The sequence below is a fragment of the Lissotriton helveticus genome, chromosome 7, assembly GCF_964261635.1.
Source record: "Lissotriton helveticus chromosome 7, aLisHel1.1, whole genome shotgun sequence".
Lineage (NCBI taxonomy): Eukaryota > Metazoa > Chordata > Amphibia > Caudata > Salamandridae > Lissotriton > Lissotriton helveticus.
The window spans coordinates 1,458,754,532-1,458,781,231 of record NC_136068.1 but is presented as its reverse complement, the minus strand read 5'-3'; the positions used below and the strand labels follow the sequence as shown (position 1 = coordinate 1,458,781,231).

The window sequence follows — 26,700 nt, the reverse complement described above, 5'->3', positions numbered from 1 at the left end:
GATTACTTCCAAGTAAGCCCTTATTCTCCTAAAGTGCAGTATTGACACCAGGTCATCCTGCCTTGCACACACTATTACCCCAGCATTCTAGCATCCAGAATACAAATGAACACAGTACGGAGACCCTGCATGCGCATGGGAAACACATGCACGCCACGGATGTACGTTGTTACAACGCGGGTTGTAACAACGCATACCTTTAGCACGCGGCCGCTACAACGCAAGTCGTTACCACGACTTGCGTTGGAGGGCGCGGATTTAGGGTTTTTATAATTTTATATTCCAACACCAGTCCCCGTGGATACTAGGGAAGGTGTTGGAATATAAATTTATTAAATTCCTTATCCCACAGCGCCCTCCAGCGCAAGTCGTGGTAACGACTTGCGTCGTAACGGCCGCGTGGTAAAGGTACCGCGTTGTCAAAACTTCGTGGTAAACGTTGTTTACCGCACGCCACAACAGTTATCCACAGGAAGCTGAAGTATACTCCTCTTAATATTTTAACCACAGAAAACCATAATAAAGTTCATTGGGTGATCGATTAGGTAATATATGTGTCTTTTTTTAGTCCTGTACCCCTTGTTTGCTCTCCAATTTGCTGCAAAAGAACCCTTGAGATAGTGCTTCCAACACATCAACCTTACATCAATCTGAAAGAGCTCCCAAATTGAAAGGGGGAGCCTACTCAAAGCACAAGTGAAGAGCAGGAATATGGAGGATGGGTGAGGGCACAGCATCCTATTATTGAATGACCGACTGTTGATGCCACTCCCAGGCATATTGTGACATAAAACACCTTAGACTATTATCAGACATGGTTACAATTAACGTTTTAGTGTTCTCTCCACTACCCTGTCCCACATTGTTTCTAGTATATTTTAGTTTGAGATTTCAAAAAAATTGTAAATTAATGTCTTTTCTTGAAGAGACTTAACTTTCTTTATTATTTATTCTAGATTTGATTCCATCTATTATCGAATTCTTCAAAGTGTCATATTTGCAACAGAAGAAATAAACAAAAAAGACAATTTGCTTCCTAACACAACTCTTGGAATCTCAGTATATGACTCCTGCGACTCTGTGGCTATCTCTCTTCAGAGCACAATGCAGCTCTTGACTGGAAAGGATCAGCCTATTCCCAATTTCGGTTGCAAGAGGCACCCTCCACTCTCTGCATTCATTGGGGAGAACACCTCTGCGCTCTCAATCCCCATGGCCAGATTATTGGGTACCTACAAAGTTCCTCAGGTGAAAAGCGTAAATACGGTTTACATGAATCGTCCCTTATGTGGAATTCACAATGGCATTTCATTAGGAGGCAGACTAGGAGAATAAAAGTGCCAGATAGCGAGAAAGACTCAGTCAGAAAGAATTCTTTTCTTGGTAGGTGTGAATTAATCCTTCAAATTCATAAGATCAGAAATTCAAGACAGTTGCTGTGAATGTATTGCATATTTGCCGCATGGCAAATTTCAAAACGTTTTCTATTTTCAAAAACAAAACTACAAACTGGGTTTTTGTTTAAAAAAACAATGCTTCCCTTGCCATAAGAGTCATTTCCCAAGGTGAAGGGGGCATTTTTTGATTGTTACTACCCCTTACCACTAGGTATTTCCTTGCAGTGACAGGCAGTAAAAAATGGCTACATTGAGTGGGTGGACATATAGCCATTTCTGCAACGCTCCTTACTCCTTTGGGCCGTCAGAGAAGATTATCCACAGTAGAAACAGAGTAGTCTCTGCCGTTGCCAATTTATGGTCCGCCTGCACCTAAATTCAGCAGGCGGGGTATTATTCTGGCAGGAAGGATACTCCTACACCTCTTATGCTGCAGGATAATCTGTTGTATGTAGTTTGTGGGCTCTGGTGTATTGCCGCAGGACTTGTCTGCTTCCGCTGTTTTCCTTTCTGCTTAGGTCCTTTTTTTTGTATACAGCATGCCTTCCAGGCTCTTCTCTGGGGTCATGTTTAGCTTCTGTGGTGTATTTTAGTGCATCTTAGCACCCTCCTTCCCTGTTGTTGCTATTATCCTTCACGCACCCTCCTTCGTTTGTTCCACCCCTATCGGCCTCTCTCCCACCCTGCTTTCATGTCCTGCTAGTCCCTGCAAATCGTTGCTCCTTCGGTGCCGCTGCCTGCATTCCTTTAAATTGCTTATTCTCATTACCCACAACCCTTTCTTGATATTTTGTCCACAGACTTTGAATAAAGACCTATTTTACAGAACAAAAGAAATAATTAATTTAGGTGTGTGACATGACACAGAAATAGATGCACGTAGACTGTAAATTACGCTTATGCTGAAACGAAGAAGACACAACAAAACAGAGGAGCGGTCCAGACCACAGTATCAGGCGCGGAGTGGTGGGGGGCGATGCTGTGGGGCCTCCCGGAGGTTCTGCAGGGGCTCGAGAGGCTCATAGTAAGAGGTGAGGTAACAGAGCGACTGAAATGTCCTCTGTTCATTAGATGAGTTGCAGACTTTAAAGGATTTAGCTTGCACGTGACTAACTATTTTTAAACAGGATGGGGTGAACGAAGTCAAAAGGCATGGCAGACACATATATGATGTGTACATTTATTTAGAAATACACAGACTCCTCTGAGAATCCTGACTTCTTTTTCGTTGAGATCCTCGGATTGGTATCTTGTGTGGCTTGCGATATGAACACTTTCCCACATATAAGCAGGGCCCATCCACATCTATGAGACTCATTTACCTTTTCAAGCAAATTCTGATTCAGGACCAAACTCCTGTTTGCAAACGTGGGATTAAAACCAGTCCACCTATTGCACATCCTTCGAGGTATTTTTTCCAAAAGACAGCAAGCAGTGGTGTTTCTGGACAGCACCAGTCATATATCCCAATCGTATAGTTCTCTTATACTCACTTCTGGATTTCTGACTATCCACAAAACTCAATCCTTGTTAAATGTTTTCATAATATTAGGAGGGCAACCTAATTTTCTTGTTCACATTGAACTTTCCAATTTGAATTGCATGTATCTGTTCTTGCTCTTATGTTTTTATTTACTTTCCATTTTTTATTTTTCAATTAATTTCCAGAGGTTGGAGTCTTTTTCCATAAAGTTCTTTTTAGTAAGTATCCAATTCCATCACACTTAAAACAGACCCAGCCAACGCGTTTCATCCCTTATAGGGACTTCATCAGGGCAATTTAATTCAGCATCCTTCTCAAAGTTATTTTTTTCCATTCATTCACTGTTTAAATGCCAGGTTTCCTTTCGAGCAGCCTTACAGCGTGTGTGTCCTAGTCCAATCTGATTGATCAGATAGGACTAGGACACACACAATCAGATAGGACTAGGACACACGTGCCAAAAGGCTGCTCGAAAGTAGCCCTGATATTTAAACAGGGAACAAATGGAAAAGAAGAACTTTGATAAGGATGATAAATCAAATTGCCCAGTTGTAGCCCATATAAAGGATTAAATGTTTTGGCTGAGTCCTTCTAGTTATTGCCTGCGTAATTTACACCTCAAGGTGGGGGAGCTGCTGAAAACTCGAACCTGAAGCCTTGCTCCGCTCGAGGTTCCTTTGGAACCTGGACCCAACTTTTAACTTGGCTTCTGCTTGCACCATCGCTCATCTACGTTCATACACAAAGAGGTTAAACAAAGCACTAATATTTGAGTTACAATGGAGACGCAAATATACATCTGTTTAGGAGTTGGTACAAACTGAAACCATAAAACCTGCATTAAAGACGGATTCCCTGCTTAACCAAACTAAGTGATCATAGGCAAAGATTTTATTTTATTGATCCTCCTTTTTCTTCCCTATAGCAAATGAAAGCACCTTCAAAATCCCATATTACAAATATAAGCTGTACAAAAATATATTGTGTTTTAATTAAAAGACTGTATTGTTCCTTTATCTACCAGAATCTCAGTCACATACAGTGTGCAAGTGACAACTGTATTGCCTCATAGTTCACTAATGTTGCTTTCACCAGGTTGGGGGCAGGGGCGGGGGCTGAAAGGTTCTAAGCTCATGCTGAAAAACTAAAGTACTTCTCACTGCACTGCTTTGATTGACATATTAATGTCAAAGGTTCCACATGTGAAAGAAAGCCACCTTTTTAAACTGTGATTTGAGATAATCATATTTTTTTCTGATGTTTGTAGTATGATTTGCAAGGCAAACATTTTTTTAAGCTCGGCTCCCACAGAGGCTGAAAGAGCCAATCCAGACCCTTAGCTCAGCTCTGGCTCAGCTCACCCTGTTTATTTGCTGGCTCGCCCACCTATGTTTGCACCATATATGACATGAATACATACATGCAAACTGAGTTTGAGCATGTCCAAAACAGGTGTGGAGGGGGCAATTATCACATTATACCTATTTCAAGCTCTGAAACTCGCACACCTGTATACAGTGCATATCCTGTTAACACCAAAGCCAATGGTATCAGCATTTACCTGGTGTGCAATTTGCAAATAAAATTACTGGCCACTTGTAATAAATGTCATCAATATCCAGGTCTCTTTGGCTGATACATGCACAATAACCTGCTGTTTCAACCTCTTTGGCAATGGTATTATTAGCTCAGGATGCGGTTCAAAATAATTGGGTTTGCAGGTGCTCATCTTTCTTATTGACTTGATGGATTAATTGTTTACCTCGCTTATATTTACATCGTTGTGCTAATAATGTCCAGAAATTGTTTCTGAATAGATACCTCTATATTGGGTATCTTAGGTGAAATTGTAAACACAGACATCGAGGCGCTAACATCAGCCAACCACCAATCAGTAGCCTGAGGGCATAAAGGACAATTAATGGGCCTAGAGGCAAAGCCAAATTGAACAAGAAGATGCCTATCAGGAAGAAATTAAGCCTGTCTCTCTGAGTATTTTAAAATGGGTGCCCCACCGCTGATGATGACTGCCCCACCTCTACTCCCAAATCTATCTACATAATTCAACAGCACACCACGCCACATAATTACACTCCACAAATCCGCTCCATGTCACTCAATGCCATGGCACACAATTACACAACTTACTAATCCAATCCAACTCACAGAATTCCACTACACACCACATACATACACTCCATAACACATAATAAATGACATTGTCATTCATAATGGAAATAGCTCTAACTCAAGAAAATGTGAGCCCTATTGCATTTTTAATGCTTGCTTATTATTGGAGTGAGAGATGGACATGGGTTTTCCGTTGATCTTCCTACTGGGCTTGTGGCACATTGCGCAGTTTCCTCGTCTCATAACTTCTTCCCAGCCTTGCTACTGGACTTGTTAGGGGCTGTGTTGAATTGTTTTGATGTTACGTCTGCCTTTCTCAGTCAAGCCAGGCGTGACGATGAGGTTGCTTCACTTAACAACAAAATGGATTGCTGTGCATGGTTATGCCTACCCCACCACAGGCATTGGTGGACTTGATATGGGTCCTCCATGTGCTTGGTTTTGAGGGTGTGATGCAGCACTAGAGCCCCCTTTTTTTCTAAAGTGACGGCTGGTCCTGGGCTTCCGCTGTGTTCCCTGTTGGGCCAGAGACTTATGGAAAGTGTTTCCTGTCTTATGACCTCGTCTCTACACTCCCCTTCCTCCTTGGCTCATTGGGGGCTATGTGGTTATTGTTCTGATGTTTGGCCTGTACTTATCTGTGTTTCTGATGGGCTTGCCACTGAGATTGAGCCTGCGGTTCTTGGCAGATCATTGGGTGCAGTTTCCCTACCCACAGTGATGTATTTGAGTGGGTCTCTTCCCCACATATTCCATGCTGGGCTTCAAACTGGGGTTGTAAATGGTCTTTTTGTGAGGCATTTTTGTTCCTCTTATTTTCATTTTAGTGTGGGGCTTTATGTGGCCCTTCTCCATATCCCCAGGGTGGTTTGAGTTTAGTTTGTTTATGGGACCACAGTTTCAGGTCTCAGACTGCCTCCTAGCCTTCTAGTTTTGTGTTTCTCTTCCTGCCACCGTTCCACGGTAGTACTTAGTGGTGGTCTCTCCCTTGTGACTACACTGCTGAGGGTCACTGACAGTGTTGGTTTCTGGTCTTTGCGCTGTTACCTTGCAGTCTCAGAGATGGCTTTAGGGTGGTGACGCTGGTGCAGCCATGCCTAGCGCTGATCTTGGGGGACACTATGTGTAACAATTGCATGGGTTTAACGAAGCTGATGCAGAGTTCCTTGTATGTCCAGCAATTTTTAGGCAACAATAAAAATGTCAAGATAACGCTGTGATTAATATACCTGCTGGAAAGAGATTGGGGGTTTTGACTCATCATGAACAAGCGCAGAGGGTTAATGACGAGTACCTTACAGATCACATAACAGCACTTAATGGGGATAGCTAAGTGGGTTACTGCTTGTTGGACTTGGCCCTTTTTGGCAGGTTCACCCCTGAACTTTTTGCCTTAATCTCTGACATAGTGTTAGTGTTTTAGGCCTCTGAGCACTTTAGCACTGTGGCCAAGTGTAAAGTGCATGCGCTCTCTGAGTGCGTGTGGGGAGATTGGCCTGCCCTCCCATAGTAATGCATAGGGGATATGTGTGTCCATGGTTCTTCCTGGTGTGAGAAGAGTGCAGGGTCGAGTTTAGTATGTAGGCACTCATGTGAATAAATGCTGCACAATGGTGTGTGCAGATTTAGGGTGACTGGTGGAGAAATACCACTTTTAGCAGTTGGGAAGAGGAGGGATCTTGTCCGTAATGTACCAGGTAGGACGATCAAAATTATTAAAAAGGAAAGAAAATCACCTGGTTACCACTTTAGAATGCTGCTATTTATTTTTGCAAGTTTGGTGCCTTGACCACACTGTTCATAGGCACATTGTGACGTTTATCACATACATTTTTTATATATACTTAAATGCTTTTTTTCAATTACATATATCTGAGAACTACACACAAACGGTTTGCTTCCAATATTTTTAAACAAATAACAGTTAAGGAGTAATGAACAAGAGACATCAATTAATCAAACTACAACAAATAATGTTACACATAAATTAAATAACTGCTTTGGTTTTATATCATCATTTTAAACTCATAAACCTAAAAACTCCACAAGTAAATTGGAAAATAATGATGCTTATCATGTGTTTACAGATCAGTTATGCCTCATCTGTTCAGGATCTTAGTGACAAGACACAGTTTCCCTCGTTCCTAAGGACTACTCCCAGTGACAACTTCCAGGCCTACGGCCTTGCAAAATTGGTGATCTACTTTAATTGGACCTGGATTGGCATTCTGGCCGAAGACAATGACTATGGGCAACAAGGGAGTCAATTGCTAAAGGATGAACTGGAAAAAGCTGATGTGTGTGTGGAATTCCTGCTTGCCATTCCCAGGGTGTTTTCTGGAAAGATAGCGGAGAACGTAATAGAGGTGTTGGAAAGATCGACAGCTAAGGTCATTGTGGTTTTCTCCTCAGGCAATAGTGTGTACCGAATTATGCAGAGGGTTTCCAGTCGAAAGATCACAGGAAAGATCTGGATAGCCAGTGATGGCTGGTCAACATTTTCCAAATTATCCACTGCTGAGTTGCTTAATATCTGTGAAGGGACCCTGGGATTCTCTGTCCGAAGAGGCTACATGCCTGGGTTCAAGGAGTTTTTGGAGAGTCTCTTTCCTTCCAGGACTCCAGAAGACATCTTCTTGAGGACCTTTTGGGAAAACACGTTTAAATGCAAGTGGCCCTTCCAAGTCCAAAATCACACAGTAAGTGGCATAGTACATGAGGTACCCACATTGTGCACAGGAAGTGAGGCTCTTGAGGCCCTTGATCTACCTTTCCTGGATATGAGTGACTTAAGCACTAGCTACAATGCCTACAATGCAGTGTACAGTGTGGCTCATGCCCTCCACAACCTGAAACTCTGCCAACCAGGAGAAGGACCCTTTGTGAACCGAACATGTGCAGATGTGCAAGACTTTCAACCATGGCAGGTAACAAATATATTCAAACCGTTCAATTCATGTTAGCTACACCAACCAGGAAATACATTTTAGACAATACAGAAGAAAATAGTCAAAACATGTTAGCTCTTGAGTTTAACAAAGTTAGAGTAACTTTAACTTACTTAAGGAACGAAGTAAATCCCCATCTTTATGTGCAGTTGTTGGCCCAGCTCCCATTTCATCACTGTGGTTCTTCATTTGTATACCCTCTCTCTCCTCATTACAACATTCAATGCATTCATTGTATGTGTGTATGTGTGTGTGTGTGTGTGGGTGTGTGTGTGTGTGTTTACTTTGCATTTTCAGTAAAGGTTCTGTGTGTTGTGTGACATATCAAGGTTAGCCAGGTGTGAATTTGAGCCTGCTGGGTTAGGAGTACCAGTTGAGTAGATGTGGGTCTTTTGTATTGTGAATTGTCTGACTTTCACATTTGAAGGTGTCACTTGTTTTGCATTGACACTTCCCTGTGCCATCCCTTCATTAGGTCTGGTTATTAGAGACCTTTTGTCAGCTTACCAAGATCTTACAGCAGACATACACCCATCCCATTGCTTGCCATTTTTTGGCTTTATTGTTACTCATATTTGCTTGCCTCTTAATCAATGGCTAGCCTCGTCCATCTTGCATGTGTTCCTCGCTTCAAGCATAGCCTTTTTATTTGTGTCCTATTACTGCCTCCATTTTTCTTTTGGCTTAGCATTCCATTACGCATGCATGAATCAGTGAAATGGCGCAATCGTCATTAAGCCTTCTTAGGTTGAGCTTCGAAGAGTGTGCTGCTCTGCGAGGCATGTTGTATTCCGTTTGTGGATTTTGAGCACACCCACCACATGCCCACTGTTTTTCATTGGTTACTTGGTCTGCCTTTACTAATTCCATAGTTTTCATTGGTGACTAATGTCCACTTGTCCTGCCCTGTGCCTTGTGGCTGTTTTGTTACCGCCCTGCCAACTGTCCCTGCTACATGGAACCTTTGTTTTGTTTAGCTGCACTATGTTTTCTTTCCACCCTCTCCTCGCTACTGTCTGGCGCATGATGCTGCTTGCAGTACTCTTAATCTCATCCTTCATAGGTATTCTTTGAAGTTGGCACATATATTTATTTTAATTGATAGCATTTCCTATAGTCTAAAAAGTCAGAGTGGGTGTCATAAAGCTAAGCAATGTTGGTTATGTGCCGTAAACCTTTCTCATTGGTGATGATTTTTATATCCTGGGAGGATGGACTTACGCACCAGTCGGCATGCAGTCCGTGCCTGGGCATGTCTAGCCAGAAAGAGGCCCTTCTGCTCTGATAAGGAAAGTGTCCACTTCCCCTGCTCTTCCGCTGACAGCTGCCCCCTTCTTTCTTACTCTTCTTCCCTCTATTTCTGTCTTGCTCCTCCTCAGTTGCTGAATGAAAGAGTGACTCCAAGAAATGACTCTAACCCTCTCTTTCCTTTCTTTTCCTTCATTCGTTCCCCTATGAAATGGATCCAAAAGGGAAAAAAACACTTTTGCTGGAAAATCTGTCTTTTTTCACAGTTTTCTATTCTAACGTGCAGGCTCGGACTGAGAGGAAAAAAGGCTCAAAATATGAAACATAATTAAATAAAGCAAGACAGAGTGGTCGCTAATTGGCCAGATTGTTTTTTTTCACACCCAAACACATTAGTGCCACTTTACTGAGTTTAGCAGTAAAGCGCTACTATCGTTTTCTTTTCTTTCTGTTGATGTGTGGAGTGGAAAACGTTTAATGTGCTCTTCATCAGCTTTTTCCCTAAAAAAAACCTAAATAAAGCAAAACAGACTGGTCGCAAAGTGGCCAGATTGGTTTTAGTTACACCCAAACACATTAGCCCACTTTACAGAGCTTAACAGTGAAGCACTATTTTTGTCTTCTCGTCTTTCTGTTGATGCACGGAGTGGAAAATGTTTAATGTGACCCTTATCAGCTGCTTTCCTCATTTTAGTTAATAAAATGTGTACCGCGGCTCTGTATTAAAGATGTGGTCTTTTTAAACCATACAGCTTACAATTTGTAAGAATATAAGCAAGGGACAGTAAAACGGGTCCCTTACGGTACCTGTCCTTGACTTTACAGGCAAAAACACAAATTGATTTCTAAATAATGAGTGTAAAAGCGAAAAGGTAAAAATGTTGTTCCTGCTTAGATTTCATGTGCTTTAATTAATCTTGCATTCACTATAAGTGTTTGCTTTTCCCAGCGTGTTATTACTTTTATTTTCAGGCAGCATATTACTCTTGCATAATTTGAAATGAGTATCATCCAGGTGCTTATACTGGGGCACAATTGGGTTGTAGCTGAAGGCATTGCGATGTTCTCTCAGTGCTGAAGTATGGTATTCATTGAGGGAGAGAATGTGCATTATAGTCAAAGCTGCTGAATTTGGAATTAGAGAACCAGGTCCAACATTCATGACGAGTCCACCAGACCACTCTCCTGAGAGAACACACGCCTCTGCTAGACTTTAGAAGGCACACCCTAGTCCTTTGAAGCCCTGATGGGTTACCACCAGCAAGTGGACGCTAGTGGTGGCAAGTGTGGGTTAACCTTCAAGGCCTGGCCTCCACAATCCATTCTGAAGTTCACCTTCAGTCTTGCGATCAGGCCTACAAGCAGCACACCCTATAGTAACAATGACTATGTTACTGAGGTCACAGGAGCCTTCAGGCCGGTCTGCCTCACCCATTGGTACCTTGATTGGCCTTATTTCAGCAGTAGTTGGGCAACTCACCAGGAATGAGCAATGCACGATTTGCACCCACAACAAACTAAGTTCACAATTTTCACGGTCTCTCTGCTTCATGCACAAGCACTTTGAACATGTGCTTGTGCTTTAGGGTCTGTGTATCATTCTAATCCACATTATCAAGACCGTTTTTCAGTTTAATAAAAGCTTTATTCAAGTGAAATACAAATGTACCAAATTATCTGCTGCTTAGAGTGAAAAACCAGGTTATGAAATAGAATAATAACAGAGAAGAAAGAATAATTAATACTGAAAATAAAAAAGAGAAAAATTGCACAATAAACATATTAAGATAATATAATAATTTTTTACTTTGGGAACAATTGAAAAAAAGGTAGAAAAACAGAAAAAGATAGAGGAGAGAAGAAAATGGAAGAGAGAAGGAAGAAAAAAGAAGAATAAGACAATATGTATTAAATATCTGTACATGTATCACACAATAAACCTTATATCATATAATGGCTTCGTCTATATAGTAACTTCATGACATAAAACAACTTATCTCATATTATGACAATGGCAAAATACCTATTTTTGATATTAAACAGGAAAGGGAAAAGCATGGGGGCTGGAAAACCATAGTTGAATCATTGTATCCTTGGAGGGTTTAGGTTTTTGTTTAAGTAAAAAATGAGAGGGGACCAAAAGTGGTCTTTATTTGTCACCTGTAATTTAGATGTAGCCGATGCTGTATAAAGTCCATGATGGGAACAAAGAAGATTCAACCAACGAGTAACATTAATATTCTTGGAATTCTTCCATTTGGATGTAAGAACTTGTAAAGCAATGGCAAGTGCCAGAAATGTACCTAATTTAGAGCATACTGGCCAAGAGTGTGAGGAACTTCCCAGAAAAATACATTGGATATCAGAAGGAATGTTAATGGAACAAACAGTGGGAATAGTTCTACAGACCTGCAGCCAAAAAGCAGTGGTCGGCAGACAGTGAAAAATCATATGTAGATGTGTGCCAGGGAGGGTTTTACAGGACCAACACACATTTGATAGATTAGGGTTATATTTTTGTAAAGAAAATAGGGTAAAATACAACCAATAATAAAAATAAATAGAATTTGTGTAGTGCTGGCATTAGGCGAGATGTGGTGTATCTTTCTCCAAATTGATTGAACCCCAAACCTGTAAAGAGAAGGAATGCTGAAGATCATACTCCCACATTAATTCAGTTTAGACTTAGGACGGGAAGGGGTAGTGTAATGTAAATATTTATACATATAGGATGCTTTAAGCGATGACAAAAGTGCAATTGGGTCTGGAGGTGAGGAACGTATATCGGATTACGATTGATTGAGTATGGAAATAGCCTGTAAAAGATCACCTTTAAGAGACTCATATTTAATGGCACAAGCAGAGGGAAGATCAAATTTGGTTTGAATGTCCGAAAAAAGGAAGAGAAGTCATCTCACACAGTAATTGTTTGACTTGACTTATGCCTTTAAGAACCCATTGCTTCTAAAAAATAGTACTGTTCGAAATTTTGAGAGATTTATTAAACCATATAGAGGACTGCAGGAATTCTTGTACTGGGACATTGGCTGTGTAAAGATACAGGATGATACTATAATTTAATAGATGGAGTGGTAAAGGCCTGAGGATATTCCGAAAAATATGGTAGGGAATGGAAAGGAAAAGGTGACACAAGTGAATCCTCCAGTCTGCACCAAATATTATTAGGTGGAGAATCAGTGTCCTAATACATGGTAGAACTTGTTTTAGAACAAAAGCATTATGGTATTGTTGAAATTTTAGAAAACTTACGCCACCCAATTCATTGGGTTAACAGAGAGATGCTAAAGAAATGCAAACATTTTTCCCATTCTATAAAAATGCAGCAAGCGATTTATTTAATAACAACATTTTTTAAAGGTAGTTTAATAGACAACTTGGACAAGTAAAAGTTAATGACAAGAAAAAACATCGTCTTTATAGTGGCCAACCTTCCCCACCAAGACAAATATAAAGGAGACCATGTCTCTGTCATTTCAAGAATCTTATGATGGACATCATCTAAATTTATCTGAATTTTCTTTATCATGAAAACGGAAATGTAATTCCCACACACTTGATAAAGTGTGGCGATCATTTAAGCCCAGTGCCATCAAACATACACTTCGGACAATACTTATAAAGGGGGAGTGCCTCCGATTTTGAAAAGTTCAATTTATATCCAGATAACATAGAATAAGAAGATAAAAGATTAGTGGAAGTCGGTATTGATGATTCCGGTTCAGAAACATAAAGAATCACATCGTCAGAGTAAACTGAGAATTTACTGTCAGTATCTTTATGTTGAAAGCCATGAAATGATGAGGAATTTCATAGTGTGTTTAAAAAGGGATAAAATAAAGAGCATATAAGATAAAGGGCATTCCTGTCTGGTACCTCGTAAATGGGTGGGCGTGGTTCGTGAAGTAGCGCTACGCGTAGCTACGCAAAGTGCACTTCGCACAATGCGAGCTATGCGTAGCACTACTCGAACTGCGTAGTAGCATGTTCGCACTGTGCAAGATGTCGTTTTCAATGATTGCACAGTGGGGACAAGCATCCGGCACTGTGCAATCATTGAAAACGGCATCTTGCACAGTGCGAACTGTACTTTTCTGCCGCTCAAGTAGAATTTTACTCGAGCTGCAGCCTTCTCAACGCTGACTGGTAGTTTCTCATCGCGAGCGGTCGCGAGCATGCGTGACCACTCGCAATGAGAAACCTGAAATCCCCGCATTGAGAATCTCGCTGGGAGGTTTATTTTCCATGCTCGCGATCGGCAACTTGATGTTGCTGATCGCGAACAAGGAAAAAGTCTTGCGAGGATGCCATTTTGCTTGCTCGCGGTTGCCAATTTGACGTTGAGGACAGCGAGCAAGCAGAAAATGACCGCTACACTACTACACTATGCTATGCTGCACATGTTTGCACTGTGCTACATGCAGTTCAAACTACGCGAGCGTAGCATAGTGCTTTACACAGGGTTAGAAAATATGAAGACTGAATGCCATTAAAAAACAGACATCACAGGCGAGGAGTATAATATAGCTATATATTTGAGAAAAGTTGGACCAAAACCGAAGCCTGCATCATACATTTCCATTTGACACGGTCAAAAGCCTTTTCGTCATCCAAAATTACAGCAGCAATAGGCGTATTGTTAACAGAAGCCATATGTAAAATATCCAGAAACACCCTAGATCTGTCAGTCATGTGTCTTCCTTTAACAAATCCAGTTTGTTCAAATCCAACCATATCTGGAATTAGAGGAGAAATCCTAATAGATAAGATCTTGGTGAAATGTTTGCAAGTTAATCAGGGAGATGGGTCTATAATTGGCACATGAGGAAAGATCCTTATCCCTTTTAGGAATCAAACAAACCATAGTCCCTTTAGCATTGTCTTGTGAGAGAAGATACTGAAACAAGGTAAGTAGGTGCGGGAGTAAGAGATGTGAAAATCAGGAATAAAACTCAACAGAAAAACCATCCGGACCCGGTGCTTTATCGTAGTGCATTAAGGGCGGATTCTAATTCAGAAATTGAAATAGGCACTTCTAGAAAAGAAGGATCCTGTGTCTGTTGCTGTCTTGGTGGAGGGAGTGAAAATGGAAATCTAATACCTCATCTGTGGGAAAGTTATCCGGTGTGTAAAGATGTGTATAATAATCAGTAAAACACTTCAAAATGTCATTGTTTTTAACATGAGAAATTCTGCTTTCTTCTGTAATCTTTAATATTTTAGACTTTTGAGATTTAACTTTCAGGTAATTGGCAAGTAATTTGTATGCCTTATTTCATCCACCGTAAAACTTGGTATTAACAGTGATCTGGGAGCTTCAGCTGTTGACCTTTTATTGAACTCAAATTTAGCATTCATTAAAAGTTGTAGCACATTATCAACAAATCATGTTCCAATTGCTTAATAGATTGAAGCAGTAATGAGTATTCTTTATTTGCTTTTTTTTTTGGGCCATGACATAATTAATTATATGTTCTCGGGCAGAAGCCTTAAAGGCATCCCAAACAATATGAAATGGAATAACAGGTGTGATATTATGCAAAAATAACTCTTGTAGAAAACATTCAAAATTCTGCACAAATTCTTTATCCTTCAACAAGCTATTGTTGAAGTGCCATCTGTTAAAGTTAGAGGTCTCAGGTAATAAATCCAAATCTATTATAAACGGTGCATGATGAAATTAATATTGACACAATTTCAGCATGTGTAAGTGTAACCACTGAGGGAGGGGGGGGGGGTAAAATAGACAAATATTCAATTCCGAATTGGGTTTTATGACTTGGTGAATAAAAGGTGTATTCCAGTGTGTCCTGTGAGTATAGCTTCCAGGCATCAAGTAAATCTCTGGAGTGAAGAGATTGTAAATGTTTTGTGCATTTTGTGAGGAACATATTTAACTTGCCATTTTCTGTCTAAATAAGGATCTACAATCAGATTAAAATCTACACCTGCAATTAAATTTGCATTTGAACGTGAGCGAAACACAACTGCCATTTGTTCCCAAAATTGCACATCAATACCGGTAGGACTATAAATATTGAGAATGGAAATAGGCGTGTAATGAATGGTGGCATCTATTAGAATCCATTGACCCTCCACATCTCTTGCCCCTTTTTCTATTACCAAGGGCAGGGATTTGTGAACCAATATAATGACCCCATTTTTATGGTCAAGGAATGGAGAACAAAAAAACAGACCAACTAAATTTTTATGCAATGAGTTTAAATCTTTGTCAAGTAAATGCATCTCCTATAATAGAGCGATATTACATTTAAGCCATGCTAAGTGGGTGAGAACTCTGTGTTTTTTAATAGGATTACGTAAACCCTTGACATTCCAAGAAATAACCTGAAGGAAATTTACCATTGTAGTACATTAACATACATATTAAACCTTTGTATCTATAAAAAGAAACAGGATCAACAAACCATCTGAATACATATAACTCAAGAAATGATCTAACATTCATATTCCATGAAGATCTATAATGCATATTGAGACCAAAGAAAAGGAAGAAAGAAAAGCAACAAGAGAGGAAGGAAAAAGAGGAAATGAAAGTAAAGAAACAAACAATGGCTCTGATAAAGACAATAAAGATGATGGATGGGTAGAGAAGTGCAAAACTGAAGACAGACAACAGGCTAAAAATCTAATTAGATTGGATAACAATAGCAACAGAGAATATGTAGAGGAAAAAGAAATAAAAGCACAAGTTATTTATGTGATTAGGACCAATAAGACAACAATTCAAATAAGTCAACAATAGGAATGCATAGCACATATATGACCAATAAATACAATGTACCAAGACACAAGGATAATATGGAAACACTAGGTCTAGAAAGAGGGAATTCTGACTAGACAACAGACAGCTGCAAAGAGGAATAAATACATTGCAATGTTAAATAAGTGGACAAATTAGCTAAAAACAAGAACAATATCACAAACACCATTAACAATGAACATGCTACCAATAATGATGATTTATTTAACCTCCTTGAAATAATAAATATATTAAATTCAAGGACAAGGGTCAAAAATCATAGGGATATAACAGGTTAAGCGACACTAAATAAAAAGATCAGATTTTCCCAAAATGTATTGTTTCACCCTTGTGTTGGAGAAAAAATGTCCTCAGGTCTTCTGGACAGTTGAATGAGAAAGTTTGTTCCCTATATGTGACCTCAAAGAAGCATTGGTTCACGAGTCCATATCTCGCATTCATAGATCGCAGAGTAGGACTGAAGGATAAGAACTCCTTCCGCTGAGCGGCAGTTGCACGTGTTACATCCTGGGAACTAAAGACCCTCTGACCAGACCATACCATTTGTTTCCTTTGCTTAGCCGCAGATAACACCATAAGCAGCTCAGTATACTCTAATAAGAGAGCAATTATTCCTCTAGGGCAGCCAGTGCTTTAGGTATTGATAGATTTGAGGCCAATACATTGAGCACTTTGTAGGTTGAGATGTGTTCCTTCTTTAAGGCCCACCAGCTTAGGTATGTGGACTTAAAGAAAGGCAACCATGTCTTACCCCTCAGCTCCTTCCAAAATGCCATAAAGTCACAGATTATTGCGCCTTTTCTGATTTTCCAAATCTTCTGTTTGTTGTTTCTAGCGTGCTATCTACTTAGTCATACCGTCAATTTTGACAGCCTTATCCGGCACTTCACTAATCCATTGTTCAACATCTGACACTCTGAACTCCAATGTAACCGCTTTTCCTCAGTACGTTGAAGTGTGATGTTAGTCTCCATGACAGAAGGTTTCAAATGCTTAATCTCCTCCATAAGGTCCTCCAAAGTCAAAGGTAAAGGAGACTTTGTAGGGGATCCAGGGTCTTTTCTCTGTCTCTTTGTAGGAGCATTTGAGTCTTTGCGATCAGTGGGCATGATTGTGGATGGGGTGACAACCTTCAGACCAGAGGGGGAGAGGACTCCTGCAATAGAGCCGATGAAAAATACTTGATGTCACACACAGAAAAACACCTGAAAGGTGTGTATTCAAAAATATTAAAAGCAACACCAACTAGTAGGAGGCTGCAGTGAATAAATTATTGTGGAAGGAGTAAGTGACAAAAATAGTCCAGAATATCAGGCCACTGCTCAAAAATAAAAAGTAAAGAAATGATCCATATGAAGTAAATTATCATTTAAGCTGCTGACACTCTATATCTACACAACTAGTTATGGCTGACATGACTTGAAATCGATGCCATTAGTGCATTATGCATCTAGCGTGTTAGCATTCCCATTGAATGGCACTCTTAAATGTGCAAAGAGGCATTTAGAAGCAATTACCATAAGCTTCTGTTTTTTATACACACTGGCAGCCATATACAAACTAGCGCGACTGAGCAAAGGAAGCTGGCTGCAACGCGCTTTTCAACTCACATGATGGCGGCTGCTACCACCAATGCTGTGGTGTACAACGCAGTAGAGCAACAACGCGGTAAATGGCTTAAATATAGGCAAAAGACAAAAATACCTTCTCTCCCTCCGTAAGCAAACCAGTTCCATCAGTATAATCTAATTCTCGCATACACCGCTGCCCGAATTGTGGAAAAGTCTCCGACGGAGCCTCACAGACCTGCAGCCATCTTGCGTGCAGTTTGGCCATGCCCCCTCTAATAAGATCTTCAATTGTTGGGTACATCAAACACTCTCTTTTCTACTTAGGCATATCTGTCTGCCTGGGTAATGTAGCATAACAAATATTGCCAAAACCAATAACTCTGGCTAAACACTTATATGGTCCCAAAGGCAAGACCTATTGGCTATGCCAATGCTTGTCTTTTTTAAATCTTTTGTCTTGATAATGCTGCATAGCATCCTGATGCAGTTTCATACCACCAAAAGCAATAGGCAAAGCAAAAAGTCCTAAAGGTGAGACCTTTTTTACTTGCAACACCCGCTTTGGAGGAGCTTTTCACCATTTTCGTTCCTAAATCTTAAAAACTACTTTCTTTACCTCTTTACCTTTTGCTCTGTGGCGGCCATCTTAGTGAGGGCTCTCCTCCTTTGCCCCTCAGGCGCCACATAATAACATACAGGGATGGCTCCGCGCAGCGGACGCGTACAGCGGGCGCGCCGGATGCGCGCCGGAGTCAAGCCAGAGTCCTGCCCGTCTGCGCCCGTCCGCGAACGGCCGGGGCAAGGGGCAGGACTCCCTGATCCAGCTAATTGTGAGTCACTGCAAAATAAGCTACATCATCAAGTATGTTATACTAAAGAGGAGCTGCTGTCACTTAATATTAAATCAGGCCGCAGCTGCTCCCACACGTTACAGGTTAACTCACTACCCCCCTACTGTAAAACGTGTAATTCAATGCTACCTCTGTTCAGAGGAGAGACCAAGGAAATAGCTAAATTAAAACTGCTATTACTGAATTGTAGGTCCATGCGAAAACACAAAGCCGAGATTTACGACTTACTGCAAAATAGACAAACGGACGCCTTGTTTCTTACCGAAACATGGTTGGAGGAAGCATCCTCCCCGGAGGTTCTTGAAACTATCCCCCCTGGGTACAGCCTACTGAGATTAGACAGACAAAAGCAACGTGGTGGGGGATTAGCTATAATCTATAAACAAGAACTTGAATGTGCTTTCATTAAAGCCACCATACCTAACACAGAGTGCGGCATGTTCACCCTTAAAATAGACCCCAAAAACACGGTGAACGGTTTGTTGATATATCGCCCCCCAGGTAATGCAGCTAACTTCGCTAACCAACTCTTGGACCTAGTACATCAACCTGTAATCAGATATAAAAAGTTCCTGGTCTTAGGAGATCTTAATCTCCATTGTGAAGACAAGGAGTGTAAAGAGGCACAAACCATGATAACAGCGCTTAACTCTGTTGGGCTTAGGCTACTATCCACTGCTCCCACACATCAGCTTGGCCATACTCTAGACCCCATTTTTTCTAATTGGGAAGGTGTTGGGGTCCTACCCCCGGTCCAGTTGATCTGGTCAGACCACTGCATGGTCCCGTTCGAAATAGAAGATACCCCCCCGCCAACCAAATCTAAAGGATCCTTACCTATTAAGCGCAGGGTCTGGAAGAAATTTTCCCATAAACTATTCGAACACGCCTTACTTAAACATCCCATGTCCCAATGTAACACACTTCAGGAAATGTGGAACAGTTATGAGAACTGGATGTCCAAGGCTCTGGATGAAGTAGCACCCTGGGTGTCTAAACCCCCAACCAGGCAATCCAAAACAGCTTCGTGGTTCTCTGAAAAACTCAGATTGGCTAAAGCCAAATGTAAATCGCTGGAGCGGAGGTGGAGGCAGAATTATGCCCCTGAACTCAAACAAGACTATAAGATAGAGATAAAAAAATATCACAAACTAATAAGATCAGAAAAGGGCATCTATTTTAAAAATAGAATTGAATCAGCAGACAACCCCACCAAAGAACTTTTTGGTATCTACAGAGAACTCATGACCCCAACCAGGCTGGAGGCTCAAGACGTCTACTCCAATGAGTTATGCGATCTTGTAGCCGACTATTTTGTGGATAAGGTGGACAAAACTCATGACAACTTTACAGCTGTTGACAACCTGCCAACCAGGCCTGGGGTTAATGTAGCAGTTCCCACACAAAAATCGCGGCTATCATGCTTTACAACGCCAGAAAGAAACGAACTTCTGGGTATTGTCAAAAGCATTCAATCCGGATCTCCATCTGACACATGCCCAGTGGCGCGGTGTAAAGGTGTTATGGAGAGCATGCTAATAGACCATATTAGCCACATGATCACTCTGTCTTTTCATGAATGTCATGTACCGGAAGCATGGAAGACTGCCCAGGTCATTCCCCTAAAGAAAAAACCCAACATCCCCTTATTACAACTGCAAAACCTTCGCCCCGTCTCCCTTCTTCCCTTCTGTGCGAAGATTGTGGAGAAAATTGCTAATAAACAGCTTATGAAACACCTAGAAGAAGAAACCCATCTGCACCCATCCCAATCTGGATTTAGAACTGGCTACTCGACAGAGTCAGCCGTTCTATATTCCACTGAGCGCATGAGGCAGATAGCGGATGAAGGCGAGACAGCAGCATTAGTTTTATTAGATCTGAGTGCAGCGTTTGACACCGTGCTGCACTCCACGCTGATGTCTCGCCTGACGGAGATGGGGGTGACGGGGTCAGCGCTAGCCTGGCTGAAATCTTTTCTGGCTGACAGAAGCTTTCAGCTACACTGTCCTCCCTTCAGATCGTCTCCACGCAAGCTAAGCCATGGGGTTCCTCAGGGCTCGAGTTTGAGCCCCACCTTGTTTAACATCTATATGGAACCCCTGGCTCGCGTGGTAGAAGCTTTTGGGGTGGACATTGTTAGCTACGCTGACGACACCCAGTTGGTGTTTAAACTTACACCCGACCGTAGTCAAGACGCCAGCAACTTCTCGAACTGTATGTCGGCAGTGGCAGTATGGATGAATGACAACTGCCTACGCCTCAATGGTGAAAAGACAGAGTTGTTGGTGGTCGGGAGAGCAACATCTACATGGTCAAGGCTATGGTGGCCCAGTGAACTTGGAGACCCCCCCATTCCGAGGGAGTCGGTACGTAACCTTGGTTTATGTTGGACATCGACCTCTCGTACAAGACCCACGTTCAGAAAGTTACAGGGAGATGCTTTGGCCTACTTAAGGTCCTTCGTAAGGTCCTAGACCTACTTCCTGCAGTAGCTAGAAAAACCATTGTCCACGCCCTAGTGACTCCACACCTCGACTACGGCAACGCCTTGCTGCTAGGGCTAACTCAAAAAGCACTTCACCAACTGCAGTGCGTGCAGAATACTGCCGCACGTCTAGTGCTTGGCCTCCCACGCAGAGCATCAGGGAAATCGGCCCTGGCTAAGCTCCACTGGCTTCCTGTCAGGGAGCGTATTAAATTCAAAGCCCTCTGCTACGCACATCGCATAGCCCAGAACAGAGGTCCGGATTACCTTAAGAACCTCCTGGCCATACATCGCCCTACGCGCAATTTAAGATCTTCGGGCGCGATGCTGTTTAAAACACCTCGTATTCTTAGGGCCAGAATGGGCGGACGCTCATTTAGGCACCTAGCCCCCAAATACTGGAATGCTCTACCACTGAACATTAGGATGGAGCCATCTGAAATAGGATTCCGGAGGAAACTAAAAACACTCTTTTTCCCCCTTTCATAATCCCGTTATCCTCGTTCCTCTGTAGAATTTATCAGTGATTAGCGCGGGACACACTGTTCTATGTGTAGCCAGGCGCTCTATAAATAATTTATTATTATTATTATTATTATTAGGGTGTAACATTTGTGTTCACAATATTATGTGTACATGGCGTAATATCATATTCACTATCCCAACATACACAGGATGAGAGATAACACCACACCAAGGTCTGGCACCACTGACCTCATCACATAGACTATTTACTTACTCTTATCATTGGCCCCCTATCTGCCCCTCTGGATAAACACTTGATTTAGGAAATTATCATCTTTTGTGTGACATCCCCTACACATTGTTTGCCCTATCTGTTTTGCTGGCATTAAAACTCTGTGCACTTTATCCCTTCTAACCAAGAGGAAAGTGCCTGTGCCCCATCTAAACATAATTAAATAGGCTTATACTCGATCAGCCCATGCATCTTCCATGTAGAAAGTGCACCCTGGGACTGGACAGTTAAATGCCACTTGTCAAATGAATCACCTATTGTGCCATCCACTACTGTGGCAGTGTAGGCATGCCTATCCTGTTTAGCCTAGCTGCTGCGGTGTAAAATCTTCAGTAGGGCCTGTCAAAATACCCCTTTTCAACTGGTGAAGACCTCCCTTTCCCTTTTAAATATTGGAAAGTCACACCTATACAGGCCTTGTAGCACACAGGCAGAGTGTACTGTATTGATAAGTGGGACAGATAGAAAATGAATATGTCACTAACTGGTGCCCGCACTGTGCACCAGACCCAAGAATCACTACCACCTGACGTGAGCCAGTAAAGTCAACAATGTTAATCCCGTTTTTTTCTAAAGATTCTGTCAATTTTCATCAATTTTTCTTCAATATTTTAAATGATACTTTTTTGGAGACATGATGATTCTAATGTTCAATGGTCATGAAAAACAAACACTCAAGGCTTATTGTTGCAGCATGTACCAGTTAATAATGTATTTCAAGTTACCATGATGACATAAACCCACTTCATGTCAGGACTGCTCCCTTCCTAGGGGTAAATGTAATACAAGTTTGAAAAAGGACACACCAAACCAGCAATAAACTGCTTTTACTGTTAGTAATAGGTTGCTCAATTATACCCCTACGAGTGTCAAATGCATAATGTCCAGCACAAAATATCAATATGTGCATTCCCACCAAAACATTCGGTAAGTAAAATAATCTTAAGTGCGGCGAAAGCTGATGAGAAACTGCCATCAGAGTAAACACTAATGTTATCATTATGCAAAGTAACCTAAAAAAATATTTTTCCTAAAAAAGGAAAATGTGCATGTGCATAACTAGAGACCAATAAGCGCACTAAACTAAAAACTCAAGTGAAAAAAAACTTTGACATTAGTAAACTAACATAAAACTCACTGTGTATTCTTCATAAAGAGAACCGGTGCTGGAACTCGATATCTCAATAAAACTCGGGCCATGCCCTCTCGTTACATACAAAACTAATATATCAAACAAGTTTCTATGAAATAAGTAATGTGACAATCAAAACCACTGTTCTGAACTCTGAAAAATAACATGAAACATAACATAACTTATATAAAAGAAAATTAATATTACCATGTCTCTGTAGTGACAATGCCCAAAAAGCTAGTTTCACTGTGGCAGGCCTGGCTGTCCAATATAGAAAATCAGAGAACAGATTAACATACTGATATTGCTTACTCAGAAATGAGACCAGCTAGAAAAGTAATTACACTACTACTTTTATAGTTCTGAAAAATCCAATTTAATGGGAAGTCGGATTTGTAATAAATATTTGCCTCTGCTAACTCCCAGTGTGTTCACAGCCCTGAATGAGGTATTAACAAGGTGTGAAATTCCTCCCAGGAGCTACATAATAAGTTGACCTGAGCCCAAGTTTAGTGTTACATAAGGCAAACATGAACTTCTGAAAAGAGGATAGGATTGCCCCAGGAACTCTTACCCCATTGGTTAGGAAGTACCCTGGAATCATGCCCACCAACTAGCAAATGACATGCATCAATTTGGCACCCCAAGGCACTCCAGGAGAACACTTCCTAGACCTGCGGAAGAACAGAATCAGGACAGAGCCTGCTGAATATGTGACCTGAGAAGAACCCTGAAGGACTTGACCTTCTCCCCCTGGTGCCCAGGAGAAACAAGTGGACTCCAAGGGTCAGGTGGTTGACCTCTTGTGTGGCTACATTGACACAACAAGTTGACCTGTGGCAACTAAATTTGGTTGATTATCTGACAGTCTCTAAGTGCTCTCTCCTGATGTCCTGGAGGCCTTTAGCATGTACTTCAGTGGTTGTTTGGGAACTAGAAAAAAGTGTGGAAACTGTGAAAAACATTTGTTCCAGACCATCAGGGTATCGGCCGTGAAAAATATCTGACTGGCAGTTCCACAGCGTTGTATTGAATTTCAGCCTTGTCTTGTGCACAGATCTCTGCACCTTCTGAAAAAATGACAAAGTGTCTTTCTTCGAAGATTTCTCAACCAAATATTTAAAAGCTCCAGAGAGGTAGAAGGACCAACTGGCTTCCAGTATCTGGCTTGAGGTTCACCGGCAGTGGCTACACTTTCAGCTTCAACCCGTACGGAGAGGATTTATGACTCAAAAAATTGACAAAGTCAGGGGCGTGGCCGGGCAAGATGGCCGAACAGACGTGATCTGTGTCGGCTCCCGGTCCACGATTAACTCTTGCAGCATTCTTGGGCGGATCCAGTAACCCACGGTTCTTCAGAGTGGGGGCCAGTCATCGCAGAAGAGGTGCTGTACAAGAGGGCGCCTCTTACCTACAACTTTTTTGTGGAATTTGCCCGGAGCGCCCCAGTGACTTCGCTGAGCCCGCCGGCGGCTGGCCTTAAGATGGCGGGCGAGCAGCGGCCACGCTGAATCTCCCCCCGGGATCTGGCGGCTGCACCGGCACCAAAGAGTCGACTGCCCGCATCGAGCGCTGCCGCCGAGCGCCCGGAGGTGAGAGCTGACCAGGAGATCCTTAACCCCGCATTGCAGTGACCAACCACATGTGCCTGGCCCTAACATGGCGGCCGTTCCACTCTGATGACGGGAATTGCGGCACTGTAGAAGCCTGGGGAGCGGCCATGCGGTTCCCTTCACTGTCTGCCCCCACGCTGCGGTGCGCCCGAAATTAAGTAGAGCTGACCCTGCGGGACACGAATAGCGTGTTTCTCTCACGTATGGCTGCGGCAACTTGAAACTTTCTTCCCAGGGTGCTTGGCTCCCCCTCCGCCTTCTGCAGCAACAGTGCTCCCCCCCCCCGCGTGCACCATCTCGGAAGCCTCTTGCTGGTGGGGCCGCATGGTAATGCCCCTGGCTGACTGATCCCGCATTGAGGGCTTCGCCATTCCAGTTGGTGCGGGGAGACCTAGATCCTTCATCTGAAAACACCCGACCTTTCATCCCGCACAGACAACGAGAGCCTCCGGTCATAACTCAAGCATTGCCCCATAACTCCTCCGGCAGTGGCATGTCCCCTCATGGCGGTCCACCGGCGGCAAGCCTTTCTAACTCGTCTGTAGCTTGGGGGGCACCTACAGGCTTACTGGACCAGCTGCTTAAATCGCGCTACAGAGCTGGGGCGCGACGGGGGGCCCACGCTGACGGGGGGCTTCCACTGCACTCTGCCTACCGTTCCTATCCCTGCAGGCGTGCTTGTGACCCTCGTACACTTGCTACCACCAATGCTCCCCGGGGGTACACCACCATATGCTGCCTAACAAATCGATGACAAAGTCACCCATCAAGGTCTCCGATTTCTTCTCATCCATCGAAAAGCGAGTCTCCCTGAGAGGCGACCCCGGTGCTGCTACAATGGCTCTTACGAAAGCGGAACTTCTGAACATGTTCAAGGATTTTAGAACTGACCTGCGTAAAGACATTGCTCAGGACATTAAGTCCTCCATTGATCAACTCAGGTCCGATCTGTCCAAGCGTCTCTCCACCCTGCAGCTGGATATTGACTCCGTGGGTACGAGAGTCCTTGACCTTGAAGCGCACCACCGAGAAGAGGAGAGCCACTTGCTTGAATTGCAGGACGATGTCAAGTCGCTCAAAGACCAACTATCCCCTTGAGAACAGGTCCCGAAGAGAGAATCTACGTATTAGGGACCTGGAAGAAGGTGCTGAGGGGCCAGACCTTGTAGGCCTCTTCTCCGAAATAGTCAACCCCCAGTCTCTTAAGATAAAGCTAGACAGAGTCCACCGGGTGGCGCCACTGAAGCAAGGTGAGAAGAAGCGGCCACGGGATATCTGAGCAAAATTCCACTCCTACAAGACCAAAGAGACAGTTCTACAGGCGGCACAGTCTAAAGACGTCATCACCTTCCAGAACCTCTCCTGCAACATATATCAGGATGTCGCTCCCACAACGCTAGCCCGGAGACAATTGCTCAGGCCGGTGACCTCTAAATTGCATGCTGACAACATCAGGTATAGATGGACTTATCCCTTCGGACTCAGCTTTGAATTTCAGAACAAACGACGCCACATCACCGACCTTCAGGAAGGGCTGGACCTGCTTGGCATCTCTGCACCTACAGAGCCACCAGTGTCGGGCACTAGTGAAGGTCCGACTACCAGATCCCCCTCCACTTCCGCTTGGTCTCGTCGTTCGAGGCGCTGCCTCTCTCTGCCTTTCAGGAAAGGGTGGCACTCCCGCCCCCTCACAGCTTAGCGGCGCTTCCCAATGTTTCTTTTTCTGTAAGTGGACCTGAGGTGGGGCCTGCATCTCCCTTAAGCCCCGCTGAGGCCCCTGCCTCTCCGACTCTGGCGACTCCGCCTCTACAGATGGTCCCCTGTCAGCCACGGGTCCAGCCTTACTGGACGGACGCTGCCCTTACCTAACTTTACATTTGTGGACCTTCCAGTGGAAGGCCTGTCTACTGATAATGTCAGCTCTGACCGAGCCTTGAGTGGCTTGTCTAATGTTTAAACTTGTTTACTTAGAGTTGGTCTGGTATGCGGTTGTACTGTGAACATTCTTTGATTGATCGTGCAACTGCTATGTTCTTAAACACCGCCATGCATCACTACTGACTTACTAGCCCGATGGAGCAGGTGTGGACCGGGTCCTCGGACCCGAAGCCCTCCATGATCTCACTGGGTTCCTACCGACCCTGCACTGGGATCAAGACTTTAGTTTCTCTCTATTTCTTGTATTTTTTAGTTCTTGGTTTTGTAGGGGAATCTGGGTGGGTATGGGTGGGAAGGTGGCGGCGCATTTTAAATTCCGTTCCTTTGGAAGCTTTGATGTTT

The 26,700-nt window shown here is 42.8% G+C and overlaps 1 protein-coding gene across 1 annotated transcript in view; it reads left to right on the top strand.

The window, feature by feature from the left end:
* The window catches only part of LOC144769532 (extracellular calcium-sensing receptor-like), a 168,247-nt gene that overhangs the window by 21,993 nt on the left and 119,554 nt on the right, over positions 1 to 26,700 (top strand). Inside the window, exon 2 of the mRNA XM_078653675.1 lies at positions 7,098 to 7,937. Coding sequence (XP_078509801.1) covers positions 7,098 to 7,937 — 840 coding nt within the window. The remainder of the gene's footprint in view (positions 1 to 7,097; positions 7,938 to 26,700) is intronic.